Source organism: Talpa europaea, assembly GCF_964194135.1.
Source record: "Talpa europaea genome assembly, chromosome: 8".
Taxonomy (NCBI): domain Eukaryota; kingdom Metazoa; phylum Chordata; class Mammalia; order Eulipotyphla; family Talpidae; genus Talpa; species Talpa europaea.
In genome coordinates this window covers 40,086,603-40,114,097 of record NC_140075.1, presented here as the reverse complement: position 1 = coordinate 40,114,097, position 27,495 = coordinate 40,086,603, and the positions used below count along the sequence as shown (strand labels likewise).

Below are 27,495 nucleotides of genomic sequence, written 5' to 3'. Positions count from 1 at the left end.
AGACTGGATAGGGGCATTTGAGGGCAAATTACATTGACTTCTTATGCATTTATGACATAGATGAAAAAGATATGGAATGAAAGTCCAGTTAGGCATGTTTTGATTCTGACTATCCACTTTTTCTTTTTTAAGGACATCTGAGTTCCTCTTCAATTTATCCAGTGTGCCTTGCCCCTTATTTAGTGGTTACATCTTGTTCTGACAATAAAGTACGCTTCTGGAAATGCAATATGGAAACCAATCTACAATGTAAAAGTGATGAGAAGGAAACCTATCATTGGAGGAGATGGCCCTTGATGAATGATGAAGGAGAAGACAATAGCAGTACAGTGAGCATTGTGGGAAGACCAGTGGCTGTTAGCTGCTCATACACAGGTCGCCTTGCAGTGGCTTACAAACAACCTATTCAACAAAATGGCTTTGTCTCTAAGGAATTTTCCATGCATGTTTGCATATTTGAATGTGAATCTACAGGAGGGTCAGAATGGGTTCTAGAACAAACAATTCATCTTGATGATTTGGTGACTGTTGGGAGTGTACTTGATTCAAGGATCAGCGTTGACAGTAATTTGTTTGTGTATAGCAAATCAGATGCACTTTTGAGCAAGGATAGATATCTCATTCCAAATATTAAGCATTTAGTACATTTGGACTGGGTATCAAAAGAAGACGGTTCGCACATTCTCACAGTAGGAGTCGGTGCTAATATCTTCATGTATGGAAGGCTTTCAGGAATTGTGACTGAGCAAATCAACAGTAAGGATGGCGTAGCTGTCATTACTTTGCCACTAGGTGGTAGCATCAAGCAAGGTGTTAGGTCAAGATGGGTTCTTCTTAGAGCTATAGATTTAGTATCTTCTGTTGATGGTACACCTTCACTACCTGTTTCTCTTTCTTGGGTAAGAGATGGGATATTGGTGGTAGGAATGGACTGTGAAATGCATGTATATGCACAGTGGAAGCACGCTGTCAAATTTGGAGACATTGAAGCTGCTAGTCCGGATGCAGAAGACACAGCACTACAAGATCATTCTGCGTTTAAGTCTAGTATGTTGTCAAGAAAAAGTGTTGTTGAAGGAACAGCTAATGCAGATGATGTTTTTTGTTCACCAACTGTAGTTCAAGATGGTGGCTTATTTGAAGCTGCACATGTGCTTTCCCCCACTCTCCCACAGTATCACCCAACTCAGCTGTTAGAATTGATGGATTTAGGGAAAGTTCGGAGGGCTAAAGCTATTCTTTCTCATTTAGTAAAATGTATTGCTGGTGAAGTTGCGATAGTTAGAGATGCTGAAGCTGGAGAAGGCACTAAGCGACATCTTTCTCGAACCATTAGTGTAAGTGGCAGTACTGCAAAGGACACAGTCACCATAGGAAAGGATGGCACTCGAGATTATACTGAAATAGATTCTATTCCTCCATTACCACTGCATGCATTGCTTGCTGCAGATCAAGATACAACCTACAGAATTTCAGAAGAAAGTAAAAAAATACCACAGAGCTTTGAAGATCATACCAAAAGTCAGCCAGAGGATCAGTATTCAGACCTGTTCCAAATCCAGGATATAACAACAGATGATATTGATTTAGAGCCAGAAAAGAGAGAAAATAAATCAAAAGTAATAAATCTTTCTCAATATGGACCAGCTTACTTTGGCCAAGAACATGCTAGGGTACTTTCAAGTCATCTTATGCACTCAAGTCTACCAGGCCTTACCCGTTTGGAGCAAATGTTTCTTGTAGCTTTGGCAGACACAGTGGCTACTACCAGTACTGAGCTTGATGAAAACAGAGATAAGAGTTACTCAGGTAAATGTTCTCATTAAAAATTTATAAAGTTAATCGTTACTAGATCTATATTAGAATGACCTATTGCAATGTTTGAGGTAATGGTGTTGATGATAAATGATGGTTTTAGCAAAGCAAACCAAAAATTATTGATCATTTACTCAGTAAATATCGCGGGGAAGTGAACAATTAAGTGCTTTATGTACCTTATTATATTTAATAACCATATTATATTTGACATATTTAACTGAAGACCTTAGTCTTAAGGAAGATTAGATTAGTTTTCTAAGATCACACAGGTATTAAGTGGCAGAACTGGAGTTCATATGTAAGTAAATCATTGCCTCCAAAGCTGTATTCTTTAACTACTTCGCAAGCTTTCCAAATTTGAGGAAAAAAGACTCTACCTCAAAATCACCTGGAATATATCTCTTCATATAGATTTATATTCTTACTATAGCTCTCCAAAGTTTTCTATCAGTTTAAATAATCTTAGAGAATTTTGCCTCATGCCTATCTTCTAACAATGTTTAATTTAAGAGAAAATTCCAATCATTATGAAGTTGTGTATAATGAAGCAAGATTCTCCCCAGGATAGACTTGAAGTCCTTGTTGCAAGCCACATGAGTTTTTCTTTGGACATTAAGAAAGCAGTTATAACCACAGTCCATGAAAAACAGCTTAATATATCTGATACAAAACTTTTATGTCTTCTGTGTAGAGTGTTTTTCTTTCATATTTTTTGCATGACTAACTTGCTTAACCTCTTCAAATTTCTGATGAAGTGTTATCTCATTGATAATAAAGTTCTTCCCTGGACATACTGTATAAAATAGAACCTCTTACTCCAACACTCCCTTTTTCTCTCAATCCTGCTTTATTTCTCTCTATAACATTAATTTTTTCTAGACACATTGCTTGTGTATTGTTTGTGTCTGTCTTCTAAAATGTAAGATTCATGAGAGTTGGAACTTTACCTCACTCACTGCCAAATCCTCAGCTCCTACTATACCTCACATGTTAAGTTTGTGTTTAATATGTTGAAGCCATTAGTGAACGAATGGTTTATGAATATAGCTGATGTGAAGTAGAACTGGAACTTGAAGCATCACAATTTTTTTGACTTTTTTTTTCTTCTAGAAAATATAATTTGATTTGAATTGACAGTCTGAGTTTTTCCTGAGTGGCAATTAATGGACTAGGTGCTATTAATATTTCTGCATTACTTTATTTGACAGTGGCTGTGGTTTTCATTAAATTAGACACACTTTCATACCTCTGTTCAACTTCTAACAAAGTGCAAATTTGTGGAGTCAAATTTCAAATCTTTGGTAGTACCATATTTCAGTTGAACTACACAGCCCAGCAAATATTAACTATTTAATAATTTAACAAATGATTTTTTTAAAGATTGATTTATGTGTACAAGAACTGGGGTAGAGGCCAGAGGTGCGGGGCGGGGGGTGAGAGGATTCACCAGAGACAGTGGGGAGCGGAACAGCAGGTCTACTGAAATACACTGCTGAGGGGAGCAGTGGGCAAGACAGGAGAGGTCTGCTGGGCTGTGTGGGCCACTTCTCTGGGCAGGGATCAAACTCATGCTGCAGTGGCTGTGGATAGCTTCATAGTGCTGCGAGTTTACCCCTTGTGCCACCAGGGAGGCCACTAACAGATGATTTTATTTTAGTTATGTTAATTCCTGTTTTTAAATTTCATCTGAACTCATGTAAGAGACATATTTTCAATTGTACCTAATGTACTTTAGTGTATTCTTAATTGGGTATTAAGATTTCATTTCTTTATATTTATTACTATTGTTACCTATACTAGTACTGTTTTTCCTAATCATTTTCCTCTGGGAGTTTTAGTATTTTCATGTTTTTTAGTAAAGATGTATTTTTTAATAGATATTAAATGTCCATGAAGGAATACGCTAAAATACATATCTTGTATACATTATTACTGAATTCAGTGTTTAATTTCTAACCTTTTCTTGGTTTGTCACCTGCTATATTCATTTTCCCTTAAACTTACTTTCTGTTTACAGGAAGAGACACATTAGATGAATGTGGTTTAAGATACTTGCTAGCTATGCGGTTGCACACATGCCTTTTGACATCACTACCTCCTTTATACCGAGTACAGCTACTTCATCAAGGTATTTAAATTCTTTGCAAAGTTTTATTTAGTACTGAAATGGTTGGGATGTTCATGTTTGTATATGAGCATTTGGTGAGTCATTGACTGTATACCCATCCCTGGACTACTTTTTTCTATTTGAATTATAACAGTGGTGAAAGTCCTTATAACCTGGTATATAAATATTGATATTTCTGCTTATTTCCTCATGTTTTCTAGCCATGAAATCATTGAGTCTAAGTCCATGATTTCTTTCTTGTTTTCCCTCTTCTTTACTTTATCTTTAGTTGAGATACTTGGATACCCTTATCAGGTATTACCACTGTAAAGTACATGATTTCTTAACTCTTGACACGTATTGCCACAGTCAGAAAGACTGTGTTCATTTATGTTGAACAGAAGCAATGTGTGTTGATGCCAATCCATTGCCAACATTTAATATTCTCATTGTAAATAGTCTATGCCATTTGGATAAGTTTGAAAAAATGGTATCTCAAGGATACTTTAAATTTTAGTTTTAGATTTAACCAAATGGTACTGAATCACTTAATGCCATTTGTATACATTGCCTAGGGACATGGAAAAGATCTCAGATTTCTGAAGCTTTGTCAAATTCCATTTTCCGTTTCACTACAGTTAAAACATTGGAGATGAAAAGTAACTACTGTTGCATATAATGTTCTGGGAATAGTTTCAGGGAAAAAGTTAAATAGTCAGTATATAGATAGAAAAACTAAGCAGCAGAGAGATAAACTGCAAAGAATGCCCTGCCATTGGTAGGGCAATAAAAATAAGCACTTGCCTTATTCTTTTTCTTCCTAGTGCCTTTCTCAACTACTAGTTAGGCTTCCAGGCACATTCACTATTCTTGTATTCTTGCTCTCTGACCCTAGTTCCCCTGACATGCTTATGTGTATTTTTGTTTCCTCTTAATCATACCAAAAACATATCAAATTTCATTTAAGAGTATAGAATGTAATATATTTTTATATCCCTTCATATTAATTTATATAAATTTGATGTCAGCAAAGAATGTTTTGTATTATGGAATAATTTCTAAAGCAAATTATCAGTTATTTGATGTAATTATTTCTAAAATCATGCAATTATATAAATAGTGATAAAATTAACTTTCCTTCTAGGTTCTGAGAAAATACAAATTGATGTTATTAAATCTTGTCAATTTTTCCCTTAAACTTACAGTGGAAGTTACGGCTTGTTGTGTTGATTTTGTGGTATTTCAACCACAATTTTGTCAATATTAGCAAGGGGGAATTTTAAAAAAGAACAAAAACCAAAAAAATTGTTCTTGTTCTTTTTTGATGTAATTTTGAAGGTTATTCTTTCGTATTTTTAATTTAGGTGTGTCTACTTGCCATTTTGCCTGGGCTTTTCATTCTGAAGCTGAGGAAGAGCTGATAAATATGATTCCAGCAATTCAGAGAGGGGACCCTCAATGGTCTGAGTTAAGAGCTATGGGAATAGGTTGGTGGGTCAGGAATATTAACACTCTTCGAAGATGCATTGAAAAGGTAATATCATTGGATTTTGATGATTAAAAATAGCTCTTTTTTTGAAGGATAAAAGATGTTATGTTGTGGGAAAAATCTTTAGTGGGGAATTGTGTATCTTGAGGTACTGAGAATTTCTTAAGTAAAAATTTTGGAGATCCCCAACACTAGACCTTTATAAAATGTTCTTGCAGTGTACCAATATGTCTATTGTGTGTAAACTGATTTTTGTAATATATTTATGTAATGGAATTATTTTCTGTTTTCAGTTGAAGCGTGTCATAGTTTAAGAAAATCTAAATTTAGAAAGTACTCTTAAGTTCTTGTCAGTTGTATAGATTACATAGAAAAATCATTCTTTTTATATAAAAGATATCTGCATGTCTAGGTTAATACATAATAAACTTCCTTTGCCTACCTAAAATAAAATTCAGTAAAAAGTTTTGAATTATGTGCCACTGAAGAACATGTCTTTAGCAACAAATGAAACATGCTATAAATTTTTTAAGATTTAATTTATTTATGTATCCAAGAACGAGGGTATAGGCCAGAGGTGTGGGAGGCGGGTGAGAGGATTCACCAGAGACAGAGTGGAGAGCAGAACAGGTGGATCTACTGAAATACACTGCTGAGGGGAGCAGCGGGTGAGACAGGAGCGGTCTGCTGCACCATGTAGGTTAACTTCCTGGCTGGGGATAGAACTCCTGCTGCAGTGGCTGAGGAAAGCTTCATAGTGCTGAGACTTAACCCCTTGTGCCACCAGGAAAGCCCTAGTCTATAAATTTTTTAAAGACAATTCTTTAGGAATCAGTTTTCTGGTAAATTTCCTTTTGAAAAAAATTTGGTAGTGGAAGTTGAAAATTCTTTTCTGTAGTAGCGCTGCAGAAACCAACCATTAGTGAGCATCTGTTGTGTGCCAGATTTGGGCCTGGTTCATAATTTGTATCTTATAATTTGCTCTTTAGCCCTATGTATGTTACCATCTCCACATTCCACTCATAGAACTAAAACTTAGTTAATCAGATCCAAATCCCATCATTTATAAAACTGTGCCCTTCATACTCTTAACAGGATTAGTAAAGTAGAATTGTCATTCATTGGTTACTTTTAGAAATCCTTTGAAATTCTCTGAAGTACAATTAAGGGTACTATCCTGGTGAAGATGAACTTATTTCTCCCAAGAATGCAGAAACCCTTCTTGATTTTATTCCTCTCTAATAGTACTCAAACATTAATGCCAGATTAATGGCAAATTTATTTAAAATTTATGTCCCTGGGCCTCCCCGGTGGCGCAGCGGTTGAGCGCTGGGTTGCGAAGCTGCCTGCAGCCTCTGCAGCGCTGGATCGATCCCCAGCTGCTCCCTGGCCACTGGAGGAGGGTCCCACATGGCGCGCAGACCTCTCCTGCCGCCCGCTGCTCCCCTCAGCCGTGTGCTTCGGTCCTTCTGCCTGCTCTGCTCTCTGCTCTGGCTCTGGTGAATTCTCTCACCCTCCCGCGCTTCTGACTATACCCAGTGCTTGTATAAATAAATAAATAAATCTAAATAAATAAATAAATAAAAAATTTATGTCCCTCAGTTCTACTCCCAAATGTTTTTGGCATGGTCATCTTATCAGTGTTTTGTAGGTGTAGTTCACAATCCTCAGATCACAGTTCCAAATGTGAGTATAAGTGTCAGCTTCCTACTAGTGTGAACAGGCAACACAATATCATTACTTTAGTCTTAAAATGGGCACAAATGTAAGAGGGAATTTGTTCTCACACCAACTAAGAAATGTAGTTTGGTGTATAGGACAAGATTGTTATGGAATATAAATAACATAGTATCCACATTAAAAATTTTATATTCTGGGGCCTCCCTGGTGGCACAAGGGGTTAAGCACTGCACTATGAAGCAATCCACAGCCTCTGCAGCACGAGTTTGAGCCCCAACCTGCCAGGGAGAAACCCACATGGCACAGTAGACCTCTCCTGTCTCGCCTGCTGCTCCCCTCAGCAGTGTATTTTTAGTCAATCTGCCTGTTCTGTTCCCTACTCTGTCTCTGGTGGATCCTCTCACCCCACGCATTTGTGGCCTGTACCCCAGCTCTTGTATGCATAAATAAATAACTCTTTAAAAAAATTTTATTTTCGGAGGCAGTAGAAAAATTTATGTGAAATGGTTCAGGTGTTGCCTACAAGATCTCTTTAATTTCTTGTCAGGTGTAGTCCCCAAAAATGATGTATATAAAAAAAAAGCAACACTTAAAAGAAAGTGGTGTACCTTTAATTATTTGTGACATTTACATATGATTTATTTCTGTAAGTAATTTATTAAAATTAAATCAGTGATAATATAAATTTTTTTGCCTTGAGATATATATTATAAATCTGTGAGTATGAACAGAAATTTCTTTGAAATTATTAAACACATTTAAGCAATAGGTTAAATATTTGAAGAGAAAATACTAATTTTAAGGAAAGGAAGAGAAATAAGAGTATTGACAGTCTAGAATTTTCGTGATGTGATTTTAGGTGCTTTCCCCATCTCTCCCATGCCTCTACTGGCTGTTTCACCAGCAGTCAGTGTGAGCTAAGAAAACATCCACTGTTCTTTTGTTATGCCTCTAAGCTTAGTGGTTTGCAGAAGTTATCTTAGTATCTTTGGGAAATAGGATGTGTTTGGCATGGTATTATGTTCATAATAACATAGTTACATACAATAATGTTACTGGCTTAATGACTTTTTAATTTACACTGAGTTGGCTGATTCTGTATAAATTCTGCAACTGGTTATATGACACAAAGAAAGTTATCAGAGGATTAGGTGCTCATTAACATTTTCCTCATAGAATTTCTAAGAATTAAAATTTCTAAACCCTTGAAAATGATGGATTTCAACCTTCTGTATTTTAATTACATGCCAGAAATAATTTGTCCTTCAGAATTATCAGGATTTAATTGAAAATGACCAGAAATGATTTTTTTAAAGTATATTTAAAAAAACACCAGAACATTTCTTGCCTGTAGTTTTTTAAATGTGTGTAACTGATACTTATTCACAGATGTCTGTATCAGTATGAGTAGAGAGAGCTTAATTTGTGAAATCACTTATACCATAAAAGTTAGCATTTTAACTTTACAAAACATTAATAAAAGAAATATATTTAATTTTAAGGAAAAAAGTTACCTATCTTGAGTATTCTGCCTTCTTGTGTCCTATGTAAAAGCTTTCAAAATTTTATTTTAATTGAAGTAACATGGTTTCCAACAAGATATAGGCTTCTGGGGTACAGCATTATGTGTCAACATTTGTATATAAATTATAATCACCACCAAAAATCCAATTTCCATCTCCTACCATACAATTGACCCGCTTTACACTTTACCTGATTTATTGCCCCCTCCCCTCTTCCTTTCTGGTGACCACTATTTGTTCTTACAATATTAAAGTTTGTCTTAGTTTTGTTTGTACACTTGCTTTGTTTCATTATTTTCAGCATATAAGTGAAATCATACAGTATTTGTCTTTCTGTGTCTTATTTCACTTAACACAGTGCCAAATAGGTCCATCCATGTTGTGCGAATGTCAAGATTTCATCTTTTGTAAAACAATTTTATTACTACCTGGGTAATATTCCTTTTCCCGCCCCTTATTCTGTGACTTCAGGCCATTCACTCATCCCCTTTGTCTCAGTCACCTCAGATGTAAAATGGGTAATTATAGTACATGATTTTGTGATGATTCAATAAGATGAATGAAAGGTGCATAGATTGGTGCCTAATTCATGGTAAGTAGACAGTGAGTGATAATATTTTATGATATTTTAATTATAATTACTGGCATGTGAATGGTTGTCTCTAGAAGCATGTGTTATGAGCCCCTGGAGACTGTGGAATAGAGCCAACTTTTCCTAGCTCTGTAGTTTTCTGTCAGGAAATTAGGGAAGTATTAAGTGTTGGTTAATTGGTTGTAATTCTTTTATAAAATAATATAATATTTTACTTACCATTTAGGTTGCCAAAGCTGCTTTTCAAAGGAACAACGATGCCTTGGATGCAGCTTTATTCTACCTTTCAATGAAGAAGAAGGCAGTAGTGTGGGGTCTGTTTAGGTAAGTTGCCTCAACATTTAATATAATTCAGTGAAGTGAAGATTGTGCTGCAAACCAGAAGCCTGATGCCTTTGAAAGTATTAGATTATGAACTTGACAAATCAGCTGACTTCTTTGTGCCTTGATTCCTTTATAAGAAATTGGTAAAATATCATTTCATCTTAACCTTAAGAGTGGAATGTTACTTAAAATTTGGCAAAAGCACTTTAGAAAGTGAACTCTTATTTTCTATTTATGTATATACAGGCATTATAAGCCTTCCTTTTTAAATTTTTTTAATTTTATATATTTTTTACATCATTTTTCATTTTTGCACAATGTGCATTTTCATCTTGGTTATAGTCCCCATACAATTCCCACCCCCCTTGTTTTGATCCTACTCCCTCCTCCTCACCCTGTGGTATGTTTCTGGTTTATAGTTGCCTGTGGATTTTGATTTTTACTTTATTATAATTAGTCTTTTTCCTGGTTCCTTATTTAAGTTTTCTAAATTCCTGCTATGAGTGACACCATCTGGTATTTTTCTTTTTCTTTTTGGCTTATTTCCCTGAGCATGATCCCTTCCAGCTCCATCCATGTTGCTGCAAATGGCATGAGTTTATCTTTTTTGATAGCTGAGTAATATTCCATTGTGTAACTGTACCACATCTTCTTGATCCAGTCATCTATTTTTGGGCATTTGGATTGTTTCCCTAGCTTAGCTATTGCAAATAGTGCTGCTGAGACTCAACAAAAACAAAGTAATCGAGTCAATAAAATGGGCAGAAATACTAAAAAGAAACTTCTCCAAAGAGGAAATGCAAATGGCCAACAGGCAAAAAATGTTCAACATCATTTGTAATCAGGAAAATGCAAATCAAAACTTCAATGAGATACCATCAAAAAAAACTAGCACATATCAAAAAAAAATAGCAACAACAAATGTTGGCGAGGATGTGGCGAAAAAGGAACTCTCCTGCCCTGCTGGTGGGAGTGCAAACTGGTCCAGCCAGTATGGAAAGCTGTGTGGAGATTCCTCAGCCTGCTAAAGATGGAGGTTCCACATGATCCAGCAATTCCACTCCTAGGTATTTACCCAAAGGACACAGAAACATTAATTCAAAAGGGCACCTGCACAGAGAAGTATGTTTATAATTACCTCTCACTGAAGTTATTGTTCATCTTTTAGATCAATGTTTGCGGTTTTTATTTTCTATATTTTGTATAGAATATACATTTTATATTCTGAAAAGGATTGGTTTTGCCACTGATGTTTGTGTTCTGATTCCCAGGTCACAACATGATGAAAAAATGACAACATTTTTCAGCCACAACTTTAATGAAGATAGATGGCGTAAAGCTGCTTTGAAAAATGCTTTCTCTTTACTTGGAAAACAACGCTTTGAACAATCTGCTGCTTTTTTCTTGTTAGCAGGTTCATTGAAAGATGCTATCGAGGTATAATTAAGAAAACATTATACAGAATACTTGTAAGAGACTGAAAACCTGAAGAGGTTGTAGAGGAGATTATAATTATTGGCATGTTTGTATGGACAGAGGATAACTACCGAGGTTACTTAAATAGCAGCAGTGTGATCAATGAAGTTATAAATAAATTCAGGTGTGAAAAAATGCAAAATTTTATAGAGACTATTGATTTTTAAAATGAGCATGCACATTTCAAACTATGAATGTTTGAAAAAATGACATACTTTTTATGAGTGTTTTCTTCCTGGCCATCTTGTAATTCTGAACCATTTAAAATATATATATAGGTCACAACCTCCTCTTGGTGTAGAAGGGCATAAGTAAGTTATTTTTCTTCTATGTGAAAATCACAGATAAGGAACTGAAATTGGAATTTACACTGCTTTGTATTGTTGTTGTCTTAGTGGAAAAAGAATGTGAAGAGGTTTAGCTTTGCATTTTTTAATATTTAATCCTGGCAGCTAATGGTAATTGCAATTGTTTATGATCTACCTCTTAGGATACTCAGTATCATTATGAACAACCCAAACAGGTGAAGGAAAATCAGAATTGGACGTAACACATTATAGGAGAAATAGGAAATACCCCACAAAATGAAAGTATATTTAGAATCAGTCATATTTTCAAAATTATCTCAGGTATATGATTTTTAAAATAACAAATGTTTATAATTTGGAAATTGGAAGTTATTCCTATAATTTCCACAAAAGATATTCAGGCAAAGAAAAGAAACATTGATTGCATTATGCTCATATTACCTGAATGGCCTAAATTTCTCAAGATGAGTAGTTATATTAGAATATAGACTAACAGAGAGTAAAATAGATTATGTACCTTTATGACAGGAATTATCTGCCATGTAAGTAGTAGGTTCTTTTAAATAGTAATAATTATCCCTCGTGGAACTATATTTTGAAATTAAGAGGATCTGTTAAATATAAGTTGAATGATCATATATTAATTTAAAAATGAATGTTATTAATTCAAGCTGACCTAAGTTTGAGATGATGTTGATGCACTTTTTTAAAGCTTATTTTATAAATGATCTTTCTAGGCTGGAAGCTACTAAATTCTACTCCTCTTTTTGCTATTCCTTAACCTGTCAAGCAGCCATATAACTTACCTTTGGATCCATTTCTCCCCCGTGACTATATAAATGGTAGATAATTTCAGGATATCAGGGAGCTATTTCATGTTTCTAAATAATTATTATATAAGTATTTTCTAATATTTAACTTTGCAGGTATGTCTGGAGAAAATGGAAGATATTCAGTTAGCTATGGTTATTGCCCGTTTATATGAATCTGAATTTGAGACTTCATCCACTTACATATCCATCCTAAATCAGAAGATCTTGGGTTGCCAAAAGGATGGCTCAGGATTTGATTGTACGAGATTACATCCTGATCCTTTCCTGCGTAGTCTTGCCTATTGGGTAATGAAAGATTACACCCGAGCCTTGGACACGTTATTGGAGCAAACACCGAAGGAGGATGATGAACATCAAGGTAGGAACATTTTGCGAGGTGTTTTTTTTTTTCCTTTTAACTGAAGAGTTTATGAACTAATGATCACTTAGAGTAAAGTTGTATAACCTACAGTCATTACCAGATTTACTTTTCAACTTTGGGAGTTATCAAAATTACTTATGTTACTAAAGGATTAGTTGTTTGCTATTTATAGGTGATGCTAACATTTTGCTGTTATAATTTTAGTGCCAAGAAGACTCACATTTTTACTCATAGTTATATATAATGAGATATATAAAATAGGATTCATAATTTTATAATTTCATGCATAGTAAATTGAAGCTTACAGAATGTTTCCAGATGATACAGTCTTTCCATATAGACCTATAGCCATTTTTTTCAAGGTAGAAATTTTGAGTGTACACATACTGATTTAGTGTATATACCCTGAAAAAAATTACTTTTTATGTAGAAAACTTTCTTTGCTCTTGGTTATCCTTCCCAAGTGAGGTGTTATTTTTTAACATCTGCATTTTAATGTTATCAGCATTGTTTATAATAATTTAGAAAAGGAACATTCTAAGTATTCATCAATAGAATGTTGAAGTAAATTTCAATAGTCGTAGTATAGAAGCAATGTGCTATTAAAATATGAGGTAGATTGATAGATTAGTAGTTTATTAAATGAAGAAAGTAAGTGCAGAACAGTGACTGGTTGTCTTTTGCATATATGTCACTCGTCTACAGATGAGACACGTCCGTGTCTGGAACAAATCACAAAAAACTAATTGTCATGCTACCTTTAGGAAATAAGAGTGGGGAGATATAAGTGGTAACATTTCATTTTGTATTCTTTGTAATTATAATTCTCAGGTCTTATATTTTGGTTTCTTATTTTAAAATGCTAATAGTTTATATGGGTAAAGAGATCAGGACTTGTTTTTTATTTTCTTCTTTCATAAGAACAAATATATTATTTTAGTAATTATTATTAAATATCTTAAAGGAAATAAGACCTTAAGAGTATCTGAGTTACCCAGGTAATTTTAATTAAATGTGCATATTTTTATAGACAGAAGGTTCTATTTCTTAATGTTTTTGATGTTAACTTTACAAAACTTGTTAATGTGGAAAATTTCAAATATATGTAGAAGAGTGGATAGTATTGTGAAAGTCTATGAATTCATCACTCAGCTTTTTAAAAATTTACACATTTGTACATCATTTTTCATTTTTGTACAATGTATGCATTCTCATTTTGGTTATAGTTCCCATGAAATTCCCACCAGCCATTTACCTGTGCACCATCACTATAGTCCCTTGTGCTCTTCCCTCCCCTGTTTTGATCGTACTCCCTTCTCTCTGCCTGCATAATGTCTCTGGTTTATAGTTGCCTGTTGATTTTTACTTTATTACAATTACTTTTCTATCCTTATCCCTTATTTGTATCCTCTACATTCCTCCTAAAAGTGAAACCATCCAGTATTTTCTTTTTCCTTCTGGCTTATTTCACTGAGCATGATCCCTTCCAGCTCCATCCATGTTGCTGCAAATGGCATCAGTTTATCTTTTTTTGATTGCTGAGTAATATTCCATGGTATATATGGACCACATCTTCTTGATCCAGTCATCTATTTTTGGGCATTTGGGTTGTTTCCATAGCTTAGCTATTGTAAATAGTGCTGCAGTAAACATAGGGGTGCAGGTGCTCTTTTGAATTAATGTTTCTGTGTCCTTTGGGTAAATACCTAGGAGTGGAATTGCTGGATCATATGGAAGCTCCATCTTTAGCAGGTTGAGGAATCTCCACACAGCTTTCCATAGTGGTTGGACCAGTTTGCACTCCCACCAGCAGTGCAGGGGAGTTCCTTTTTCTCCACGTCCTCACCAACACTTATTGTTGCTAGGTTTTTTTGGATATGTGCTAGTTTTTTTTTTTTTTTTGATGGTATCTCATTTTGATTTGCATTTCCCTTATTACAAGTGATGTTGAACATTTTTTCATATGCCTGTTGTCCATTTGTATTTCCTCTTTGGAGAAATTTCTTTTTAGCAATTCTGCCCATTTTTTGACTGGATTATTTGTTTTTGTTGAATCTCATCAGCTCTTTGTAGATCTTGTGATCAGTCCCTTATCATGAGTGTTGTGTGCAAAAGTTTTCTCTAAAACCCAGCTTTAATAGATGTTAATTTACAACCAACCTTGTGCCTCATATATTCCCATCCTCTTCACCCCTTCCTATTCTTTTTCTTTTTTTCTTTCAAAGATTTTATCCTTTGTGAGCAGGAATGCTTGTTTAGATTGCAATCTACTATAGCAACTGTAGATCACTGTAAGTTTATTAGTATGTATTATAAAGGGAACATATATTTGCTTCTTTTTCTTTATTTACCAGTTCTCAAAATAGTTGCGTGGTTCCCTGGCATCCTACAAAAGTGATCAATTAGCATTTACTTATACTTTTTTATGTTTTAATTTATTTTGAGGCAAGGGTGCATATATTTTAATAGGGGAAGTAAAAGTCTTTATAAATTTAGCTATTATCTTACAGATCCCACTTTGGGAGAGGGATGTAACCATCCCATGATTAACAAGCAGAGGGAATTCCAGCAGAAATAATTACCCCAACCACATGTCCTCTGATCCTGGAATCCCATGCCTGTGCTTCCTGTTGAATGATCTCAACGAGAAGTCAGGAGGCCAGTCCCAAGTAGGGAGCTGAGAAATGGAAGACCAAAGTGGAATATGTCCAACTCACTACCATACCAGATCATCTGAGGATGTGGGTTTATTTTCTTATACAAGAACATATATGTCCTTCAGTTTTCAGGCTTAATACCTAAAGCAGTGCAACTATGTTTCTACATGACTATTTCTTTCCTCTTAAAAAGTAAATTTAAAGATTCAGGTTTGTGTAGAGTAAAACCCGCAGGGTCAATTTTTGTGGACACAGAACTTTAAGGAAAGAACATTACAGTGTAGAAAAGGAAGCTTTTTTTAAAAAAGTTTATTTTGAACTTACAGATTTAGATAGATCTATGTTTTAACCCATTGCAGTTTATTACTGTAGATACTCACATTATCCCATCTTTAGCCAGTGGGAGATTCTACAAATTCTTCAGTCCTTTCGACATTATTCCTTGATTGTTTCTTTGCTTTTTGGTATTGCAACATGTTTCAGAATCATCTTGTATATTTTCTGACTTGGAACTGGAAATGGCTATTACCCCAAAGAATCCTGGTTCTTTTTATTGAAATAATAATTAGAGACAAGGATTTAGAGACTGCCGTCAGGGCAAAGAGATCTTTATTGCTGTTGGTTTGGTCTTTGTTTCTAGGCTATGTCAGTGAATGGAAGTAGGAATTTTTTTCCTAAGAATTCACAAATTCACACTTATATATAGTTTAAATATATATTGTAAGGTTCTTTCTCTTTAGATTACAGATTTCTGTCTTAAAGTGAAAATCTTGGATTCTTATAGCATTAACACATAGTTTTTAGGCTTATAGTAATTTCAGAATATTAATACAAATATTTTTCATAACCTGATTACTGAGAAAGGGTTAAACTTATTTTTTTTTGCTATTTTTGTTTGTATGGTATATTATACACCAAAGCATGTGTTTAATTTTGCTTTAGTCTTTTTGGTAAATTTTTAAAATTTAATTTACTTTCAAAATTATATAAAATGTTGACATGATTTTGAAGCAAAATATATAAAACCAATGTATTTTCAGAGAAATCTGGCTTCTTTCCTGACCTTCTCTGTTCTCTCCTTATTTAAGGAGTTGATTAAAAAAGAAAGTGTGGTTGTGTTTTCCTTCCATTTGAAAATATAAGCGTGTGTGTTTGTGTGAGTGTGTGTGTGTGTGTGTGTGAGAGAGAGAGAGAGAGAGAGAGAGAGAGAGATCTTTTTAGATAAAGATAGTTTACTACATACACTTTTTTTCTTTTAATATAGTCTGGGTAATACTTCATAGCAGTACATAGTGAAATTATTTTTATTTCAGTGGTATAGTTTTACTAATGTGCATTATCATAGTTTAACTTAGGTTAATATTTAATTATCTTTTATTTTGAGGATATGCTAACATTTTATATTTTAATAATAGTACAAGTTAACACAATACCTTATTGTTTCTGTCTGATTTCTATAGTTATCATCAAATCTTGTAACCCAGTGGTGTTTAGTTTCTACAACTACCTTCGAACTCATCCCTTGATTATTCGAAGAAACCTTGCCTCCCCTGAAGGAACTTTGGCAACCTTAGGTCTCAAAACTGAGAAAAACTTTGTTGATAAAATTAACCTCATAGAAAGAAAATTATTCTTTACAACAGCAAATGCTCACTTTAAAGTTGGGTGCCCTGTTTTAGCCTTAGAGGTACTCTCCAAAATTCCCAAAGTTACCATAATATCTGCCTTACCTACAAAGAAAGATAAGCCTGACTTTATTTCTAAAAAGATGGGTGATATACCTTCAGAATCGAAAACTCTGAGTGATGGACAAAGAAGTTCTGGCACTGATTGGTCAAATGCAACTTCATCACAGTTTGACTGGAGTCAGCCAATAGTAAAAGTTGAGGAGGAACCCCTTAACCTTGATTGGGGTGAGGAGCATGATAGTGCCTTAGAAGAAGAGGAGGAAGATGCTGCTGGTTTAGTAATGAAAAGTACAGATGTCAGGAAGGATGAACAAGAAGATCAGAAAACTCCAGACCCTAATATGTTAGTGACACCTCAGGAAGAGGATTATCTTGAAGGTGATATTGAAGTAGACGTGATTGCTGAACAACTGAAATTTCGAGCTTGTTTAAAGATTCTTATGACTGAACTAAGAACATTGGCTACAGGTTATGAGGTAGATGGAGGAAAACTTAGATTTCAACTCTATAACTGGCTTGAAAAGGAAATTGCTGCCTTGCATGAGATATGTAATCATGAATCAGTCATTAAAGAATATGCCAGTAAGGCTTATTCCAAAGTAGAGAGTGATCTTCTGGATCAGAATGAAATGGTGGACAAACCAGATATTGGTTCCTATGAGCGCCACCAAATAGAAAGACGAAGATTGCAGGCTAAACGAGAACACGCAGAAAGGCGAAAGTTGTGGTTGCAGAAAAATCAAGATCTCCTGAGAGTGTTTCTTAGTTACTGTAGTCTTCATGGGGCCCAAGGTGGTGGGCTGGCCTCAGTAAGGATGGAACTCAAATTTTTGCTACAAGAATCACAGCAGGTATGAACTTCAGTTTTTCAATCTTGGTAATTTGAATAAGTTACAGAACACTTCCATTTGTAGCTATATAGTAAAGACCATTTTACTATTTAAATATGTTCTGCTCCTTAATCCATAGGAGGCAGATATCAACACCATGAATGGGTCTTTAAGACTAAGGCTTTGATAAGCTTTGACTTAGGCATAAAAATATGAGTGCTCAGCTATGCCATGGTCCTCGTTTTATCTTCTGTGGCCAGCATAGACCCTTGGACAGACTGGGTGCTCATATGAATAAGTGCAGGAACATAACACTTTATTGAAATGTATATTGCTAGTATATTTATAATATAACTAATCATTGTTTTTTTCCTCCTTCATTTTAACTACTTTGAAAAAATAATCCACTGTCACCCCAGGAAACTACAGTGAAGCAGCTCCAGTCTCCACTACCATTGCCTACCACCTTACCTCTGCTTTCAGCAAGTATCGCTTCAACAAAAACAGTCATAGCTAATCCTGTGTTGTACCTCAATAATCACATCCATGATATACTTTATACTATTGTTCAGATGAAAACACCACCTCATCCCAGTATTGGCGATGTCAAGGTATCGTAAAGTTTATGACTATTTGATCTTATACACACTAAGAAGGGAAATATGTTATACTTACGCTACATAGAGGAAGTATTTTTAAGGGCTCTTATGTACTGTTTTCTTTTTCTTTTTTTCTTATGTACTATTTTCTCACTCCCTATCAATTCAAGACTGTTCAATGAATGTAATTTAAAAGTAAGCGTTCTTCTGGAAAAGTTATTCTTAAAGTCAGGCAAATATTTTTTCCAGTAATAAAATTAATTTTCTAGTGTTCTTAACACTTAATATTCCTTTAGCTACGCTATTCCCCTAATTGAACCACTAAGTTAGATATATTTATGATTGTTTGCTTACATGCCGATATATTGTGAAAATATAAATTCAGTGAATATCTTTGAGAGAATCATGATTTATCAGGAATAGTCCCAGAGAAAGTGTCCATGCCGCTGTTTCCCTGATGATTATGTGTGTTATAGGCTGTGCAGTCTATGGAGCATTCGCGTTGTGGCAGAGTTACTCCCCAAAATTAAATCTATACCCTAGAGAATTTGACAGGATCTGGAGAATTGATCAGATTCCCACTGTGCTATCCAAAGTGTATTTGTGTTACACTTTGTCCAGTTCGAGTGACTGATGTTATTTCAGGCCCCCAACATTTAAATTTTTTAATCTTTTGTTTGAAAGACATTCAGTCTCTGGTAGTACCTTTTCTGAAGAACTGAAGATTAACTGATAGTGTCAGCCTACTGGAGACTTCTGGTCTACAGCATGTATTTCTATATCAGTATTTTAGCAGAGACTACTTATTTTTTAGGGGGCTAATAGAAAAGGCATTAAATGTATATAAATTCTAGGTAAAAATGTTCAGTTCCTAGAAATTTGGATAAGGCTTTCAAAGAGTACAAAACTTTCTGAATTCCCTTCAAATTTTAAGATTTTGGGACAGAAAATACTGATTCAGTATGACACTTTAGGGTGATTTTTATCTTATATTGATAATTTTTAAACTTTCTAAATTTAGAATTCTAACACTGTGCCACTTATAACTACTAAGTAAATTATCTACTTTCTGTAAAACCAGCCATTTCACACAATGATTGATATATTTTCTAAGTAGATATACTGATAGAATCAAGTCTTAATTTTTATCATGAAGCAAGTTTAAATAGAAGTTTTGAAAATGCTATACTTATTTTGGTTCTACTTTTTTTTGATTATTATTAGTTAAGCTAATCATTTATAGGCCAAGATAATCCCAGTAATATGAACGCGGCACTCTGTTCATGGCATAGTAAGTGGTGTGCTCACGGTAAGTATTTGAAGATGTTTGTGGATCACTTAGCTTGGTTGTGGACGTACATATAAAGTTGAGTGAGTGTTATTTTAGAAGTTTTGAAAGAGTTTGTAGGCTCTTCTAGAATATAGTCTTATTTATGATTTTGGTAGTTTCCTGGCTATTTTCTAAAATATAAGGTTGCTTAAAAATTAAGTTGTGTAGAAATGTTAGTACAGAATGTAATTGTGGCTGTTTTGGTTTTAGGTACACACACTTCATTCTCTGGCAGCATCGCTTTCTGCATCAATTTACCAAGCATTATGTGACAGTCACAGCTACAGGTAAAAAAAAAAAAAAAAAAAAAAACCCTGAAGTAGTATTAATATAGCAAAAACATTAAACTGTTCAAGTTATATTAAGGTTCTGTTTCCTAGGGACTGAAAAATCCTCAAATGTGACGACCGTGTATATTTTAATAGATTAAGAGAATGAATGAGATATAAGAATTATTTATTTCAGCTATCACCTAGTAATAACAGAAAAATATAGAAATGATAAATAGTAAAAGAAATTATCACCACCTTCTTTTTTATTTTCTAGAAAAGCTCACTGTCCAAAATAATAGTATGAAGTTTCCTATTTTTGTACACATGTACTATTTCAGCATTGTGTTAGCTCCTATTTGTTTAACTGGCTTTCAGTTGAAAGAATACTTTCGAAAGTCTAAAAAGTACATTCCAAAATTGAATTATTAAAATAAATTTAGCTTAACCATTTATGTGTAATAAAGTTTTTGGAACTGTTCCTAGTTAGAAGTAACGTTTTGAAATATTCTAAATATCACATTACTTTCATCAGCATAGACTTTGCATTTAATGACTAGAACAGTTGTAGTAAGAAATTTAATCACCTGGAAAGATGAATTGTATTTAAATGAATTATATTTAAAATGTAATATATACAAACTGACATTTTTATATTAGGCATATGTCTAGATTTTTTTTTCTTGAAATTTTAGTGTTTCATGGGAAAGTTTGATGTCATATTCAGGAATTACTCTCAAAATGGCCTATATTGTTTTGAGCCTAATTCGGCCATATTTAAGTAATCCCAAAGACTTGAAAATGTAGGGGAAAAGCTTATTTAGTTAACTGTAGTTCTCTTTATGATCAAAGAAGACTTGTTAGATACTTAGTCACTGGTTAAAATGGTTCCAAATGAAAATTTAAATATTTTTAAAATGTGTATTTTATAGTCCTCAGGCTATGACTGATTCTCAAGGGAGTGAACTTTGCTTTCTGCTTTTGGATTTTCCCTAACTTCAGAAAGTGTTTAAGAATAGGGAAATAAATATTCAGGGGCATTTGGCTTTAGGATTAAGAATTTCTAAAATATATTTCTAGATTCTTTAGATTTTAGCTTATGTTTCAATTCCGATTTTAAGCTTGTACAACTTTGCACAGTTAAGGAAGGCAACAAAATAGTAACCTGAAACTTTCTAATCTGTCCTAGTGCCAGTAATAATCTTATCTGGGACTTTGTTTAAATAAAAATGAATGCATGTAGAAAAGATACTAAGGTACACTAATTGGTCTCTGGAAAAGAGTTTAAAAGATCAACTTTCATCTGCCCAATATAGTAAAATTTGCTATTATGTTTTGAAAAAATTTAATAAACATTTGTAATTAATTTTAAGACCTGTCTAAAACAAATTTGTATTAAAACAATGAATTCATCTTTAAGAATTTTGATTCTATTATAATCATTTGTAATGAGTGATATGTACAAAGTGCAATTATTATATATGTTAGGATGATAACTGAATCTATTTGTTTTAGCAGTCAAACAGAAGGAAATCAGTTTACAGGAATAGCTTATCAAGGACTTCTTTTAAGTGATCGTCGAAGACTAAGGACAGAAAGTATTGAAGAACATGCAACGCCAAATTCTTCTCCTGCTCAGTGGCCTGGTAATTTAAGCATTAAAAAAAAAATCTACTTGGCAGTTCCTTTTTTTAAAAGCTACTAACTGGTTTCTGACTGTTGTTCTTTGTGGGTTTGGTGAATGGTTTTTTTTGAGGATGTTTTCTGCTGTGGATTAGGAATTCTTAAGTACTGTAATGTCTGAAGAGTCAGAAAGTTAAGGCTTCAAGAATCAGCTCTGTTGTCTAGCATAAAAAAGCAAAGGTTTAACATCTTAAGGGTGAACACACAATCTTCCTTATCATTAGACACTCTGAATGAGAGACCTAGAGAGCGATTTCACAGAGAGATGTCAGAAAAGGTACCATATCCAGTAAAACAATTTTATTTTTAAAATTTTATTTTTAAATTATGTTGTAATGAAGTACCTTTTCCTTATATTCTTGTTGATTTTTTGACAATACAGGATTTTTCCTTTCAGGTGTGGTCACTGTTGTTCTCCCACCACCGAAGCACCCATGGTGCACTGTGTTCTCCCCCCTCCACCTGTTTCACCTCACCCTTTCCTTCTGCCTCCTCTTCCCCTTCTCCTGGATGCTTTAGATCTATGGTCAGCTTTCAAGATTTGTCTTTGACGCTGTTTGGTTTCTCTATAACCACATATAAGTGAAACAATCCAGTATTTAGGTGTATCTTTCTCCTTCTGATTTACTTTGCTTACGTTGTCCCTTCTCGTTCCATCTGTGATGCTACAAAGGGCATGAATTTATCTTTTTCGATTGCTAAGTAGTATTCCCTCGTGTATATATACCATGTCTTGATCTTTTCATCTGTTTTGGGGTATTGGGGCATTTAGGTAGTTTCTATATCTTGGCTATTGTAAATAATGACTAGTGTAGCAATAAACATAGGGGTATAGGTTTTCTTTCGAATTAGTGTTTTCGTTTTCTTTGGGTAGATACTTATGAGTGGAATTGTCAGGTCATAAGGCAGATCCATTTTTAGTTTTGCAGAACCTCCACACTGTTTTCCATAGCAGCTGGACCAGTTTGCATTGCCACCAGTAGGAGAGTTCCTTTTCCTCCACACCCTCACCATCACTTACTGTGTCTGGATTTTTTGATATAGGCTGTTCTCAAAGGTGTGAGGTAGTATCTCATTGATTTGCATTTCCCAGATGATAAGTGTGGTTGAGTTTTTTTTCATAAGTCTTTTGGCCATCTGCATGTCTTTTTTGGAGACGTCTATTTAACTCTTTGGCCCATTTTTTGATTGGATTATTTTGTTTTTGTTGAGTTGTGTGAGCACTTTGTAGGTCTTAAAATATCAGTCCCTTGTCAAATGTATGGGGTGCAAATATTTTCTCCCTTTTAGTAGAGTGTTTCTTCATTTGGTTACTGTCTCTTCTGCTGTACAGAAGCTTTTTATTTAATGTATTCCCAGTTGTTTATTTTCTTCTTTGTTTTCCTGATGCTGGAGGCAAATACTCAGATTTTTCTGAAATTTATGTCAGGGAATATTTTGCTTTCTTTGTATTTTTTTCTTATATGTATTTTATGGTTTTAGGTCTTACAGGAATGTAGATTTATGGGTTTAGGATAGAAGTGACCATTCTACTATGGCACATATGACATGCTGTCTGCCAGTCCTTCTTTCTCTGGTTAACTCTCTTCATTTTTCCATGCCATTACTTCAAAGCTTGTCTGCTCTCTTCAGTACGCTCCCTGGTTTACCATGTCATTTAATTTTTTACTCTGTGTTTTATAGCTCTGAATTTAAATGTTAATGAACATTGTGAAGAATGACTATAGAAAAAAGTAATAAACTCAAAGTGTGTATTTAAAATTGCTTTATGCATCAGGGTCTAGAAACATGTTTTCATTCTAACTTTTTATTTCTAAACTTTACAAAAATTTGCAAAAATAATGAATTTTTGTATAAATTCACCCAAATTCCCCAAATGTTAACTTTTTTTTTAAAGATTTATTTATTTATGCCTACAAGAACTGGGGTGTAAGCCAGAGGTGCAGGGAAATGAGAGGATTCACCAGAGAGAGTGGGAATCAGAACAGGCAGATGTACTGAAATACACTGGTGAGGGGAACAGCGGACGAGGCAGGAGAGGTCTGCGGTGCCATGTGGGTTGCTCCCGGCCAGCCAGGGATCGAACTCATGCTATAGTGGCTGGCACTGTCTTTAACCCCTGCGCCACCAGGGAGGCCCCCAAATGTTAACATTTTACCATGCTTGCTTTATCTTCTTTCCTACCTGCTCTCTCTCGCTTACTATGTACGTGCATATACATGCATTTTTCTCCTGAAATATTTGAGAGTAAGTTATAGAAATAATGCCCTCTTACATCTAAATGTGTCAGATGTATTCCTAAAAATAGACATTCTCTTACATAACCATAGCATGATGATCAGATTCAGCATTTTAATATTGTTCCTCTAATCCAAAGATCCTATTCAAATTTCACCAGTTGTCTTCCATTAACGCTTACTTGTAATATCTTAGTTTCCTCTAAAATGAGTAGTTCTTCATTCCTTGTCTTTAATGACTTGAACACTTTTGAATGTAGAATATGGAGTTTTCTTAATTTTAAATTCATTTTGTATTTTGACAGGGATACCACAAAAGAGATGCTGTGCTTCTCAGTGCAAAATATTGAGTCACGTACTGTCAGTACCATTACTGGTATTATTATTACATTTGGTGGTAATGTGGTTTCCCCTTTGTAAAATTACTTTTTTTTTCCTTTAAAACTAATAAGTATCTTTTGAAGGAATAGTATAATTCTGTGTAAAATATACTTTCACCAGCTAATTTTAGCATCCAGGGATGATCTTTCCTGTATCAGACATTATTGTGGGGTTATTAAATGGTAATTACTAATTCTCTCTGCTTCTAATTAGTTGAAATTCTGCTGTAAGGAGGAACTTTCCCTTTTCCCCTTTTTGTTTATTCACTCCTTTATTACATCGGTATAGGTTAATGGAGTCTTATTTAAGTCTATCATTTATAACCCACTTTACATTTTGTTGCTGAAATCGTGAAACTGTATTTTGTCAAATATATTTGCATACTTTTGGATAAATTGCAAATTGGAATTTTTTTCCTTTTTGAGCTTTGTACTGATAGTTTGATATTATGTACCTTACAGGTGTGAGTTCACTTATTAATCTCTTGAGTTCAGCCCAAGACGAAGACCAGCCAAAATTGAACATTTTGCTTTGTGAAGCTGTCGTTGCAGTTTACTTAAGTTTATTAATACATGCTCTTGCCACAAATTCTTCCAATGAATTATTTCGACTGGCAGCTCACCCATTAAATAATCGAATGTGGGCTGCTGTTTTTGGAGGGGGTGTGAAACTTGTTGTGAAACCTCAAAAACAATCAGAAAATATTTCAGGTAAGATAAATTTGATAACAATATTGTGTATAAATTAAATAGCTTTCAATGTAAAGCAAAAGGTTTTTTTAAATGTTTTGAGGTTTTATTTTGAAAATCAATAATGTTCAAAATATGATTGCTTACTCTCTGATAGTAGCTAAACTCATATTAGAATAAAATATGGTTTTAGTTAACATCTTTTGATAAGCCAGAACATATTTGAAGAGAATAAAAAGGTAGAGAAAAGGCAAAGATAGAAGACAATGTTAAAGAATGAGGTCACGGCAAAAGGATAGTTTCTAATTAAAGAACATTTAAATATATCTTCATAATATTTATAGAGCATGCCAGCAGTTGTCTTCAGATTGAGCTTATGGTCATGTACAATATAGCTGTTCCAGTCATGCACACTGTTTTTTTTTGTTGTCGTGTTTTAAATTTATTATTTTTAATTGTGATAAAGTTGATTTGTAACACAATAGATTTCAGGGTATAGAGTCACATCTCCTAGTACTTTTTTTTAAATCCCATTTTTTTGTAGGGTCCTTTTCCCCCTTTTGTGTTAGAATATATTTTTCTTTTTTCTTTTGAAAGATATGCTGGTAGTTTATAGTTTAGGAGGGTTTTTTTTTAATTTATTTTTATATTCCCCATACAATTGCAACCCCCTTATTTTGACCCCAATCCCTCCCCGCCCTAGGAGGGTTTTTTTTTTTTTTTTAAGATTTATTTATGCATGCAAGAACTGGGCTATAGTCCAGAGGTGCAGGATTGGTGAGAAGATTCACCAAAGACAGAGTGGGGAACAGAACAGGCAGATCTACTGAAATACACTGCTGAGGGTAGCAGAGGGTGAGACAGGAGAGGTCTGCTGCACCATGGGATCACCTTCCTGGCTGGGGATTGAATTTGTGTTGCGGTGGCTGGCGATAGCTTGATAGCGCTGTCTTAACACCTGTGCCACCTACTTAGCGCTGAAACATAGAAATCATCTCTGTTCATCTTTAGAAATGGTCCTGTTAATGATAAGGAATCAGAGGTTCAAAGAATTTAAATGTTAGGCACAGGCTCTAACGTATGTCCTTATTACCCCAGGTTGAATTAATTGAACAGGTTCCTGTGTCAGTCACAGTAACAGAGATCTCATTACCTCCCATTGCTCCATTCCCGTTATACACAGCTGACGCTTAACTTTTATCTTCCTACCTAGTTGTAGTCCACTTTAAACTTAAGTTTGTCCCCCAAATCTCTTCTTTCTTTTACTGAATTTTCTATTTTTGGTGATAAAAATAGAAATCGTCTGTGCTTAAACTCTCCAAGTGAGTAGTCATGTCAGCATTTCACTTAACACCTATGATTGCCAGGCAGTGTTAAGAATGAAAAAGACAGATACATCCCTTACCTTCATAAATCTTAACACCTAGTGGAAGTAGACATGCAACAAACAAACAATATTTCAGGTATAAGAACTGTGATAAAAATAAAGCAGAGTAAGTTGAAAGAGCAATGAAGGAAGAGGGCATGGGAACAGCTTAGTTAGGATGGTCAGAAGACATACTGCTGGTAAGATAGCACTTGAGCAGAGTACCTAGGAATTCGAGGCTCATTACATGCTGATACCAGCCTTACCAGGCAGCTGGTGCAGTGAGTGCAAGCTCTTGAGGTAGGACTGAGTTTCTCCTTTTTTAGAGGCCAGAATGAGCATCTTGAGCCCAGGGGAGTGTGATCAGAGATCAGGTTATAGTAGTTGTGGGGGAAAGGTCATTTAGGGGCTCATAAATCAGGGCTTTACTGTCGTCGTCCTAAAGAAAGGAAAGTTCTGGAGGTTTTTAAGCAGGGAGTGACATAATCTGACTTAGGTTTTCAGACCTATTATCTTTTGGAAGGGGAGCTACTGTAATAGTCCAGTTAAAAGCTAATTGTGAATTACTTTCAAGAAAGAATGGATAAACAAAATGTGGTTTATACACAGTGGGATGTTACTACACCATAAGAAGAGATGAAGTGTGTACACACGCTGCTACCAGCACAAACTTCAAATGTATTATGCTAAGTCAAAGAAACCAGACACGAAAGGTCACATATTGTATGTGTCCTTTTATTGATAGATGAAGTATCCAGAATAGGGTAATCCATAGAGACCGAAAGCAGATTGGTGGTTGCAGTAAACTAGAGGCGGAATGGGGAGTGACTGCTCAGTGGGTATAGGATTTCCACGAGGCATGCTGAGACTACTTTGGAACTAGATAAAGATAGTGATTTCACAGTGATGTGACTGTAATAAATACCACTGAGTTGTGTGCACTTTAAAATATGTTCTCAATTAGAAAAACACAGTAGAGGTGGGTTAGCCTAGTTGGTAGTCATGCAGAATGAAAAAGTAATCTTACTCTGAATATAATTTGACATCAATTGCTGATAAATTTATCAATGAACTTTGTTTGTACTATGGAGAAAGTTGAGAAAGAATTACCATTTTCTATGATTGCGCTTTTGAAGAGTAGGTTGAATTCTACTTTCTGGCCTACTTATGTCCAATTAATTGTGAATCCTTTTGATATTTCTTTTCGATATTCCTCATATTTAAATGTACCTCTCCGTTTTTAACACACACCATA

At 34.6% G+C, this 27,495-nt stretch overlaps 1 protein-coding gene across 8 annotated transcripts in view; it reads left to right on the top strand.

Moving 5' to 3' along the window:
• The window catches only part of DMXL2 (Dmx like 2), a gene marked incomplete at both ends in the record, with an annotated part of 128,561 nt that overhangs the window by 85,051 nt on the left and 16,015 nt on the right, over positions 1-27,495 (top strand). For 3 of the 8 annotated variants that reach the window (XM_084239744.1, XM_084239742.1, XM_084239746.1), the window contains 11 exons: positions 133-1,809; positions 3,836-3,946; positions 5,290-5,459; positions 9,436-9,533; positions 10,805-10,970; positions 12,244-12,508; positions 16,629-17,707; positions 18,106-18,297; positions 19,826-19,902; positions 21,403-21,530; positions 24,647-24,895. In XM_084239744.1, coding sequence (XP_084095870.1) covers positions 133-1,809; positions 3,836-3,946; positions 5,290-5,459; positions 9,436-9,533; positions 10,805-10,970; positions 12,244-12,508; positions 16,629-17,707; positions 18,106-18,297; positions 19,826-19,902; positions 21,403-21,530; positions 24,647-24,895 — 4,212 coding nt within the window. Of the gene's footprint in view, positions 1-132; positions 1,810-3,835; positions 3,947-5,289; positions 5,460-9,435; positions 9,534-10,804; positions 10,971-12,243; positions 12,509-16,628; positions 17,708-18,105; positions 18,298-19,825; positions 19,903-21,399; positions 21,531-24,646; positions 24,896-27,495 lie in introns of all 8 variants that reach the window. The other 5 variants (XM_084239745.1, XM_084239743.1, XM_084239741.1 and 2 more) reach the window with 3 other exon arrangements.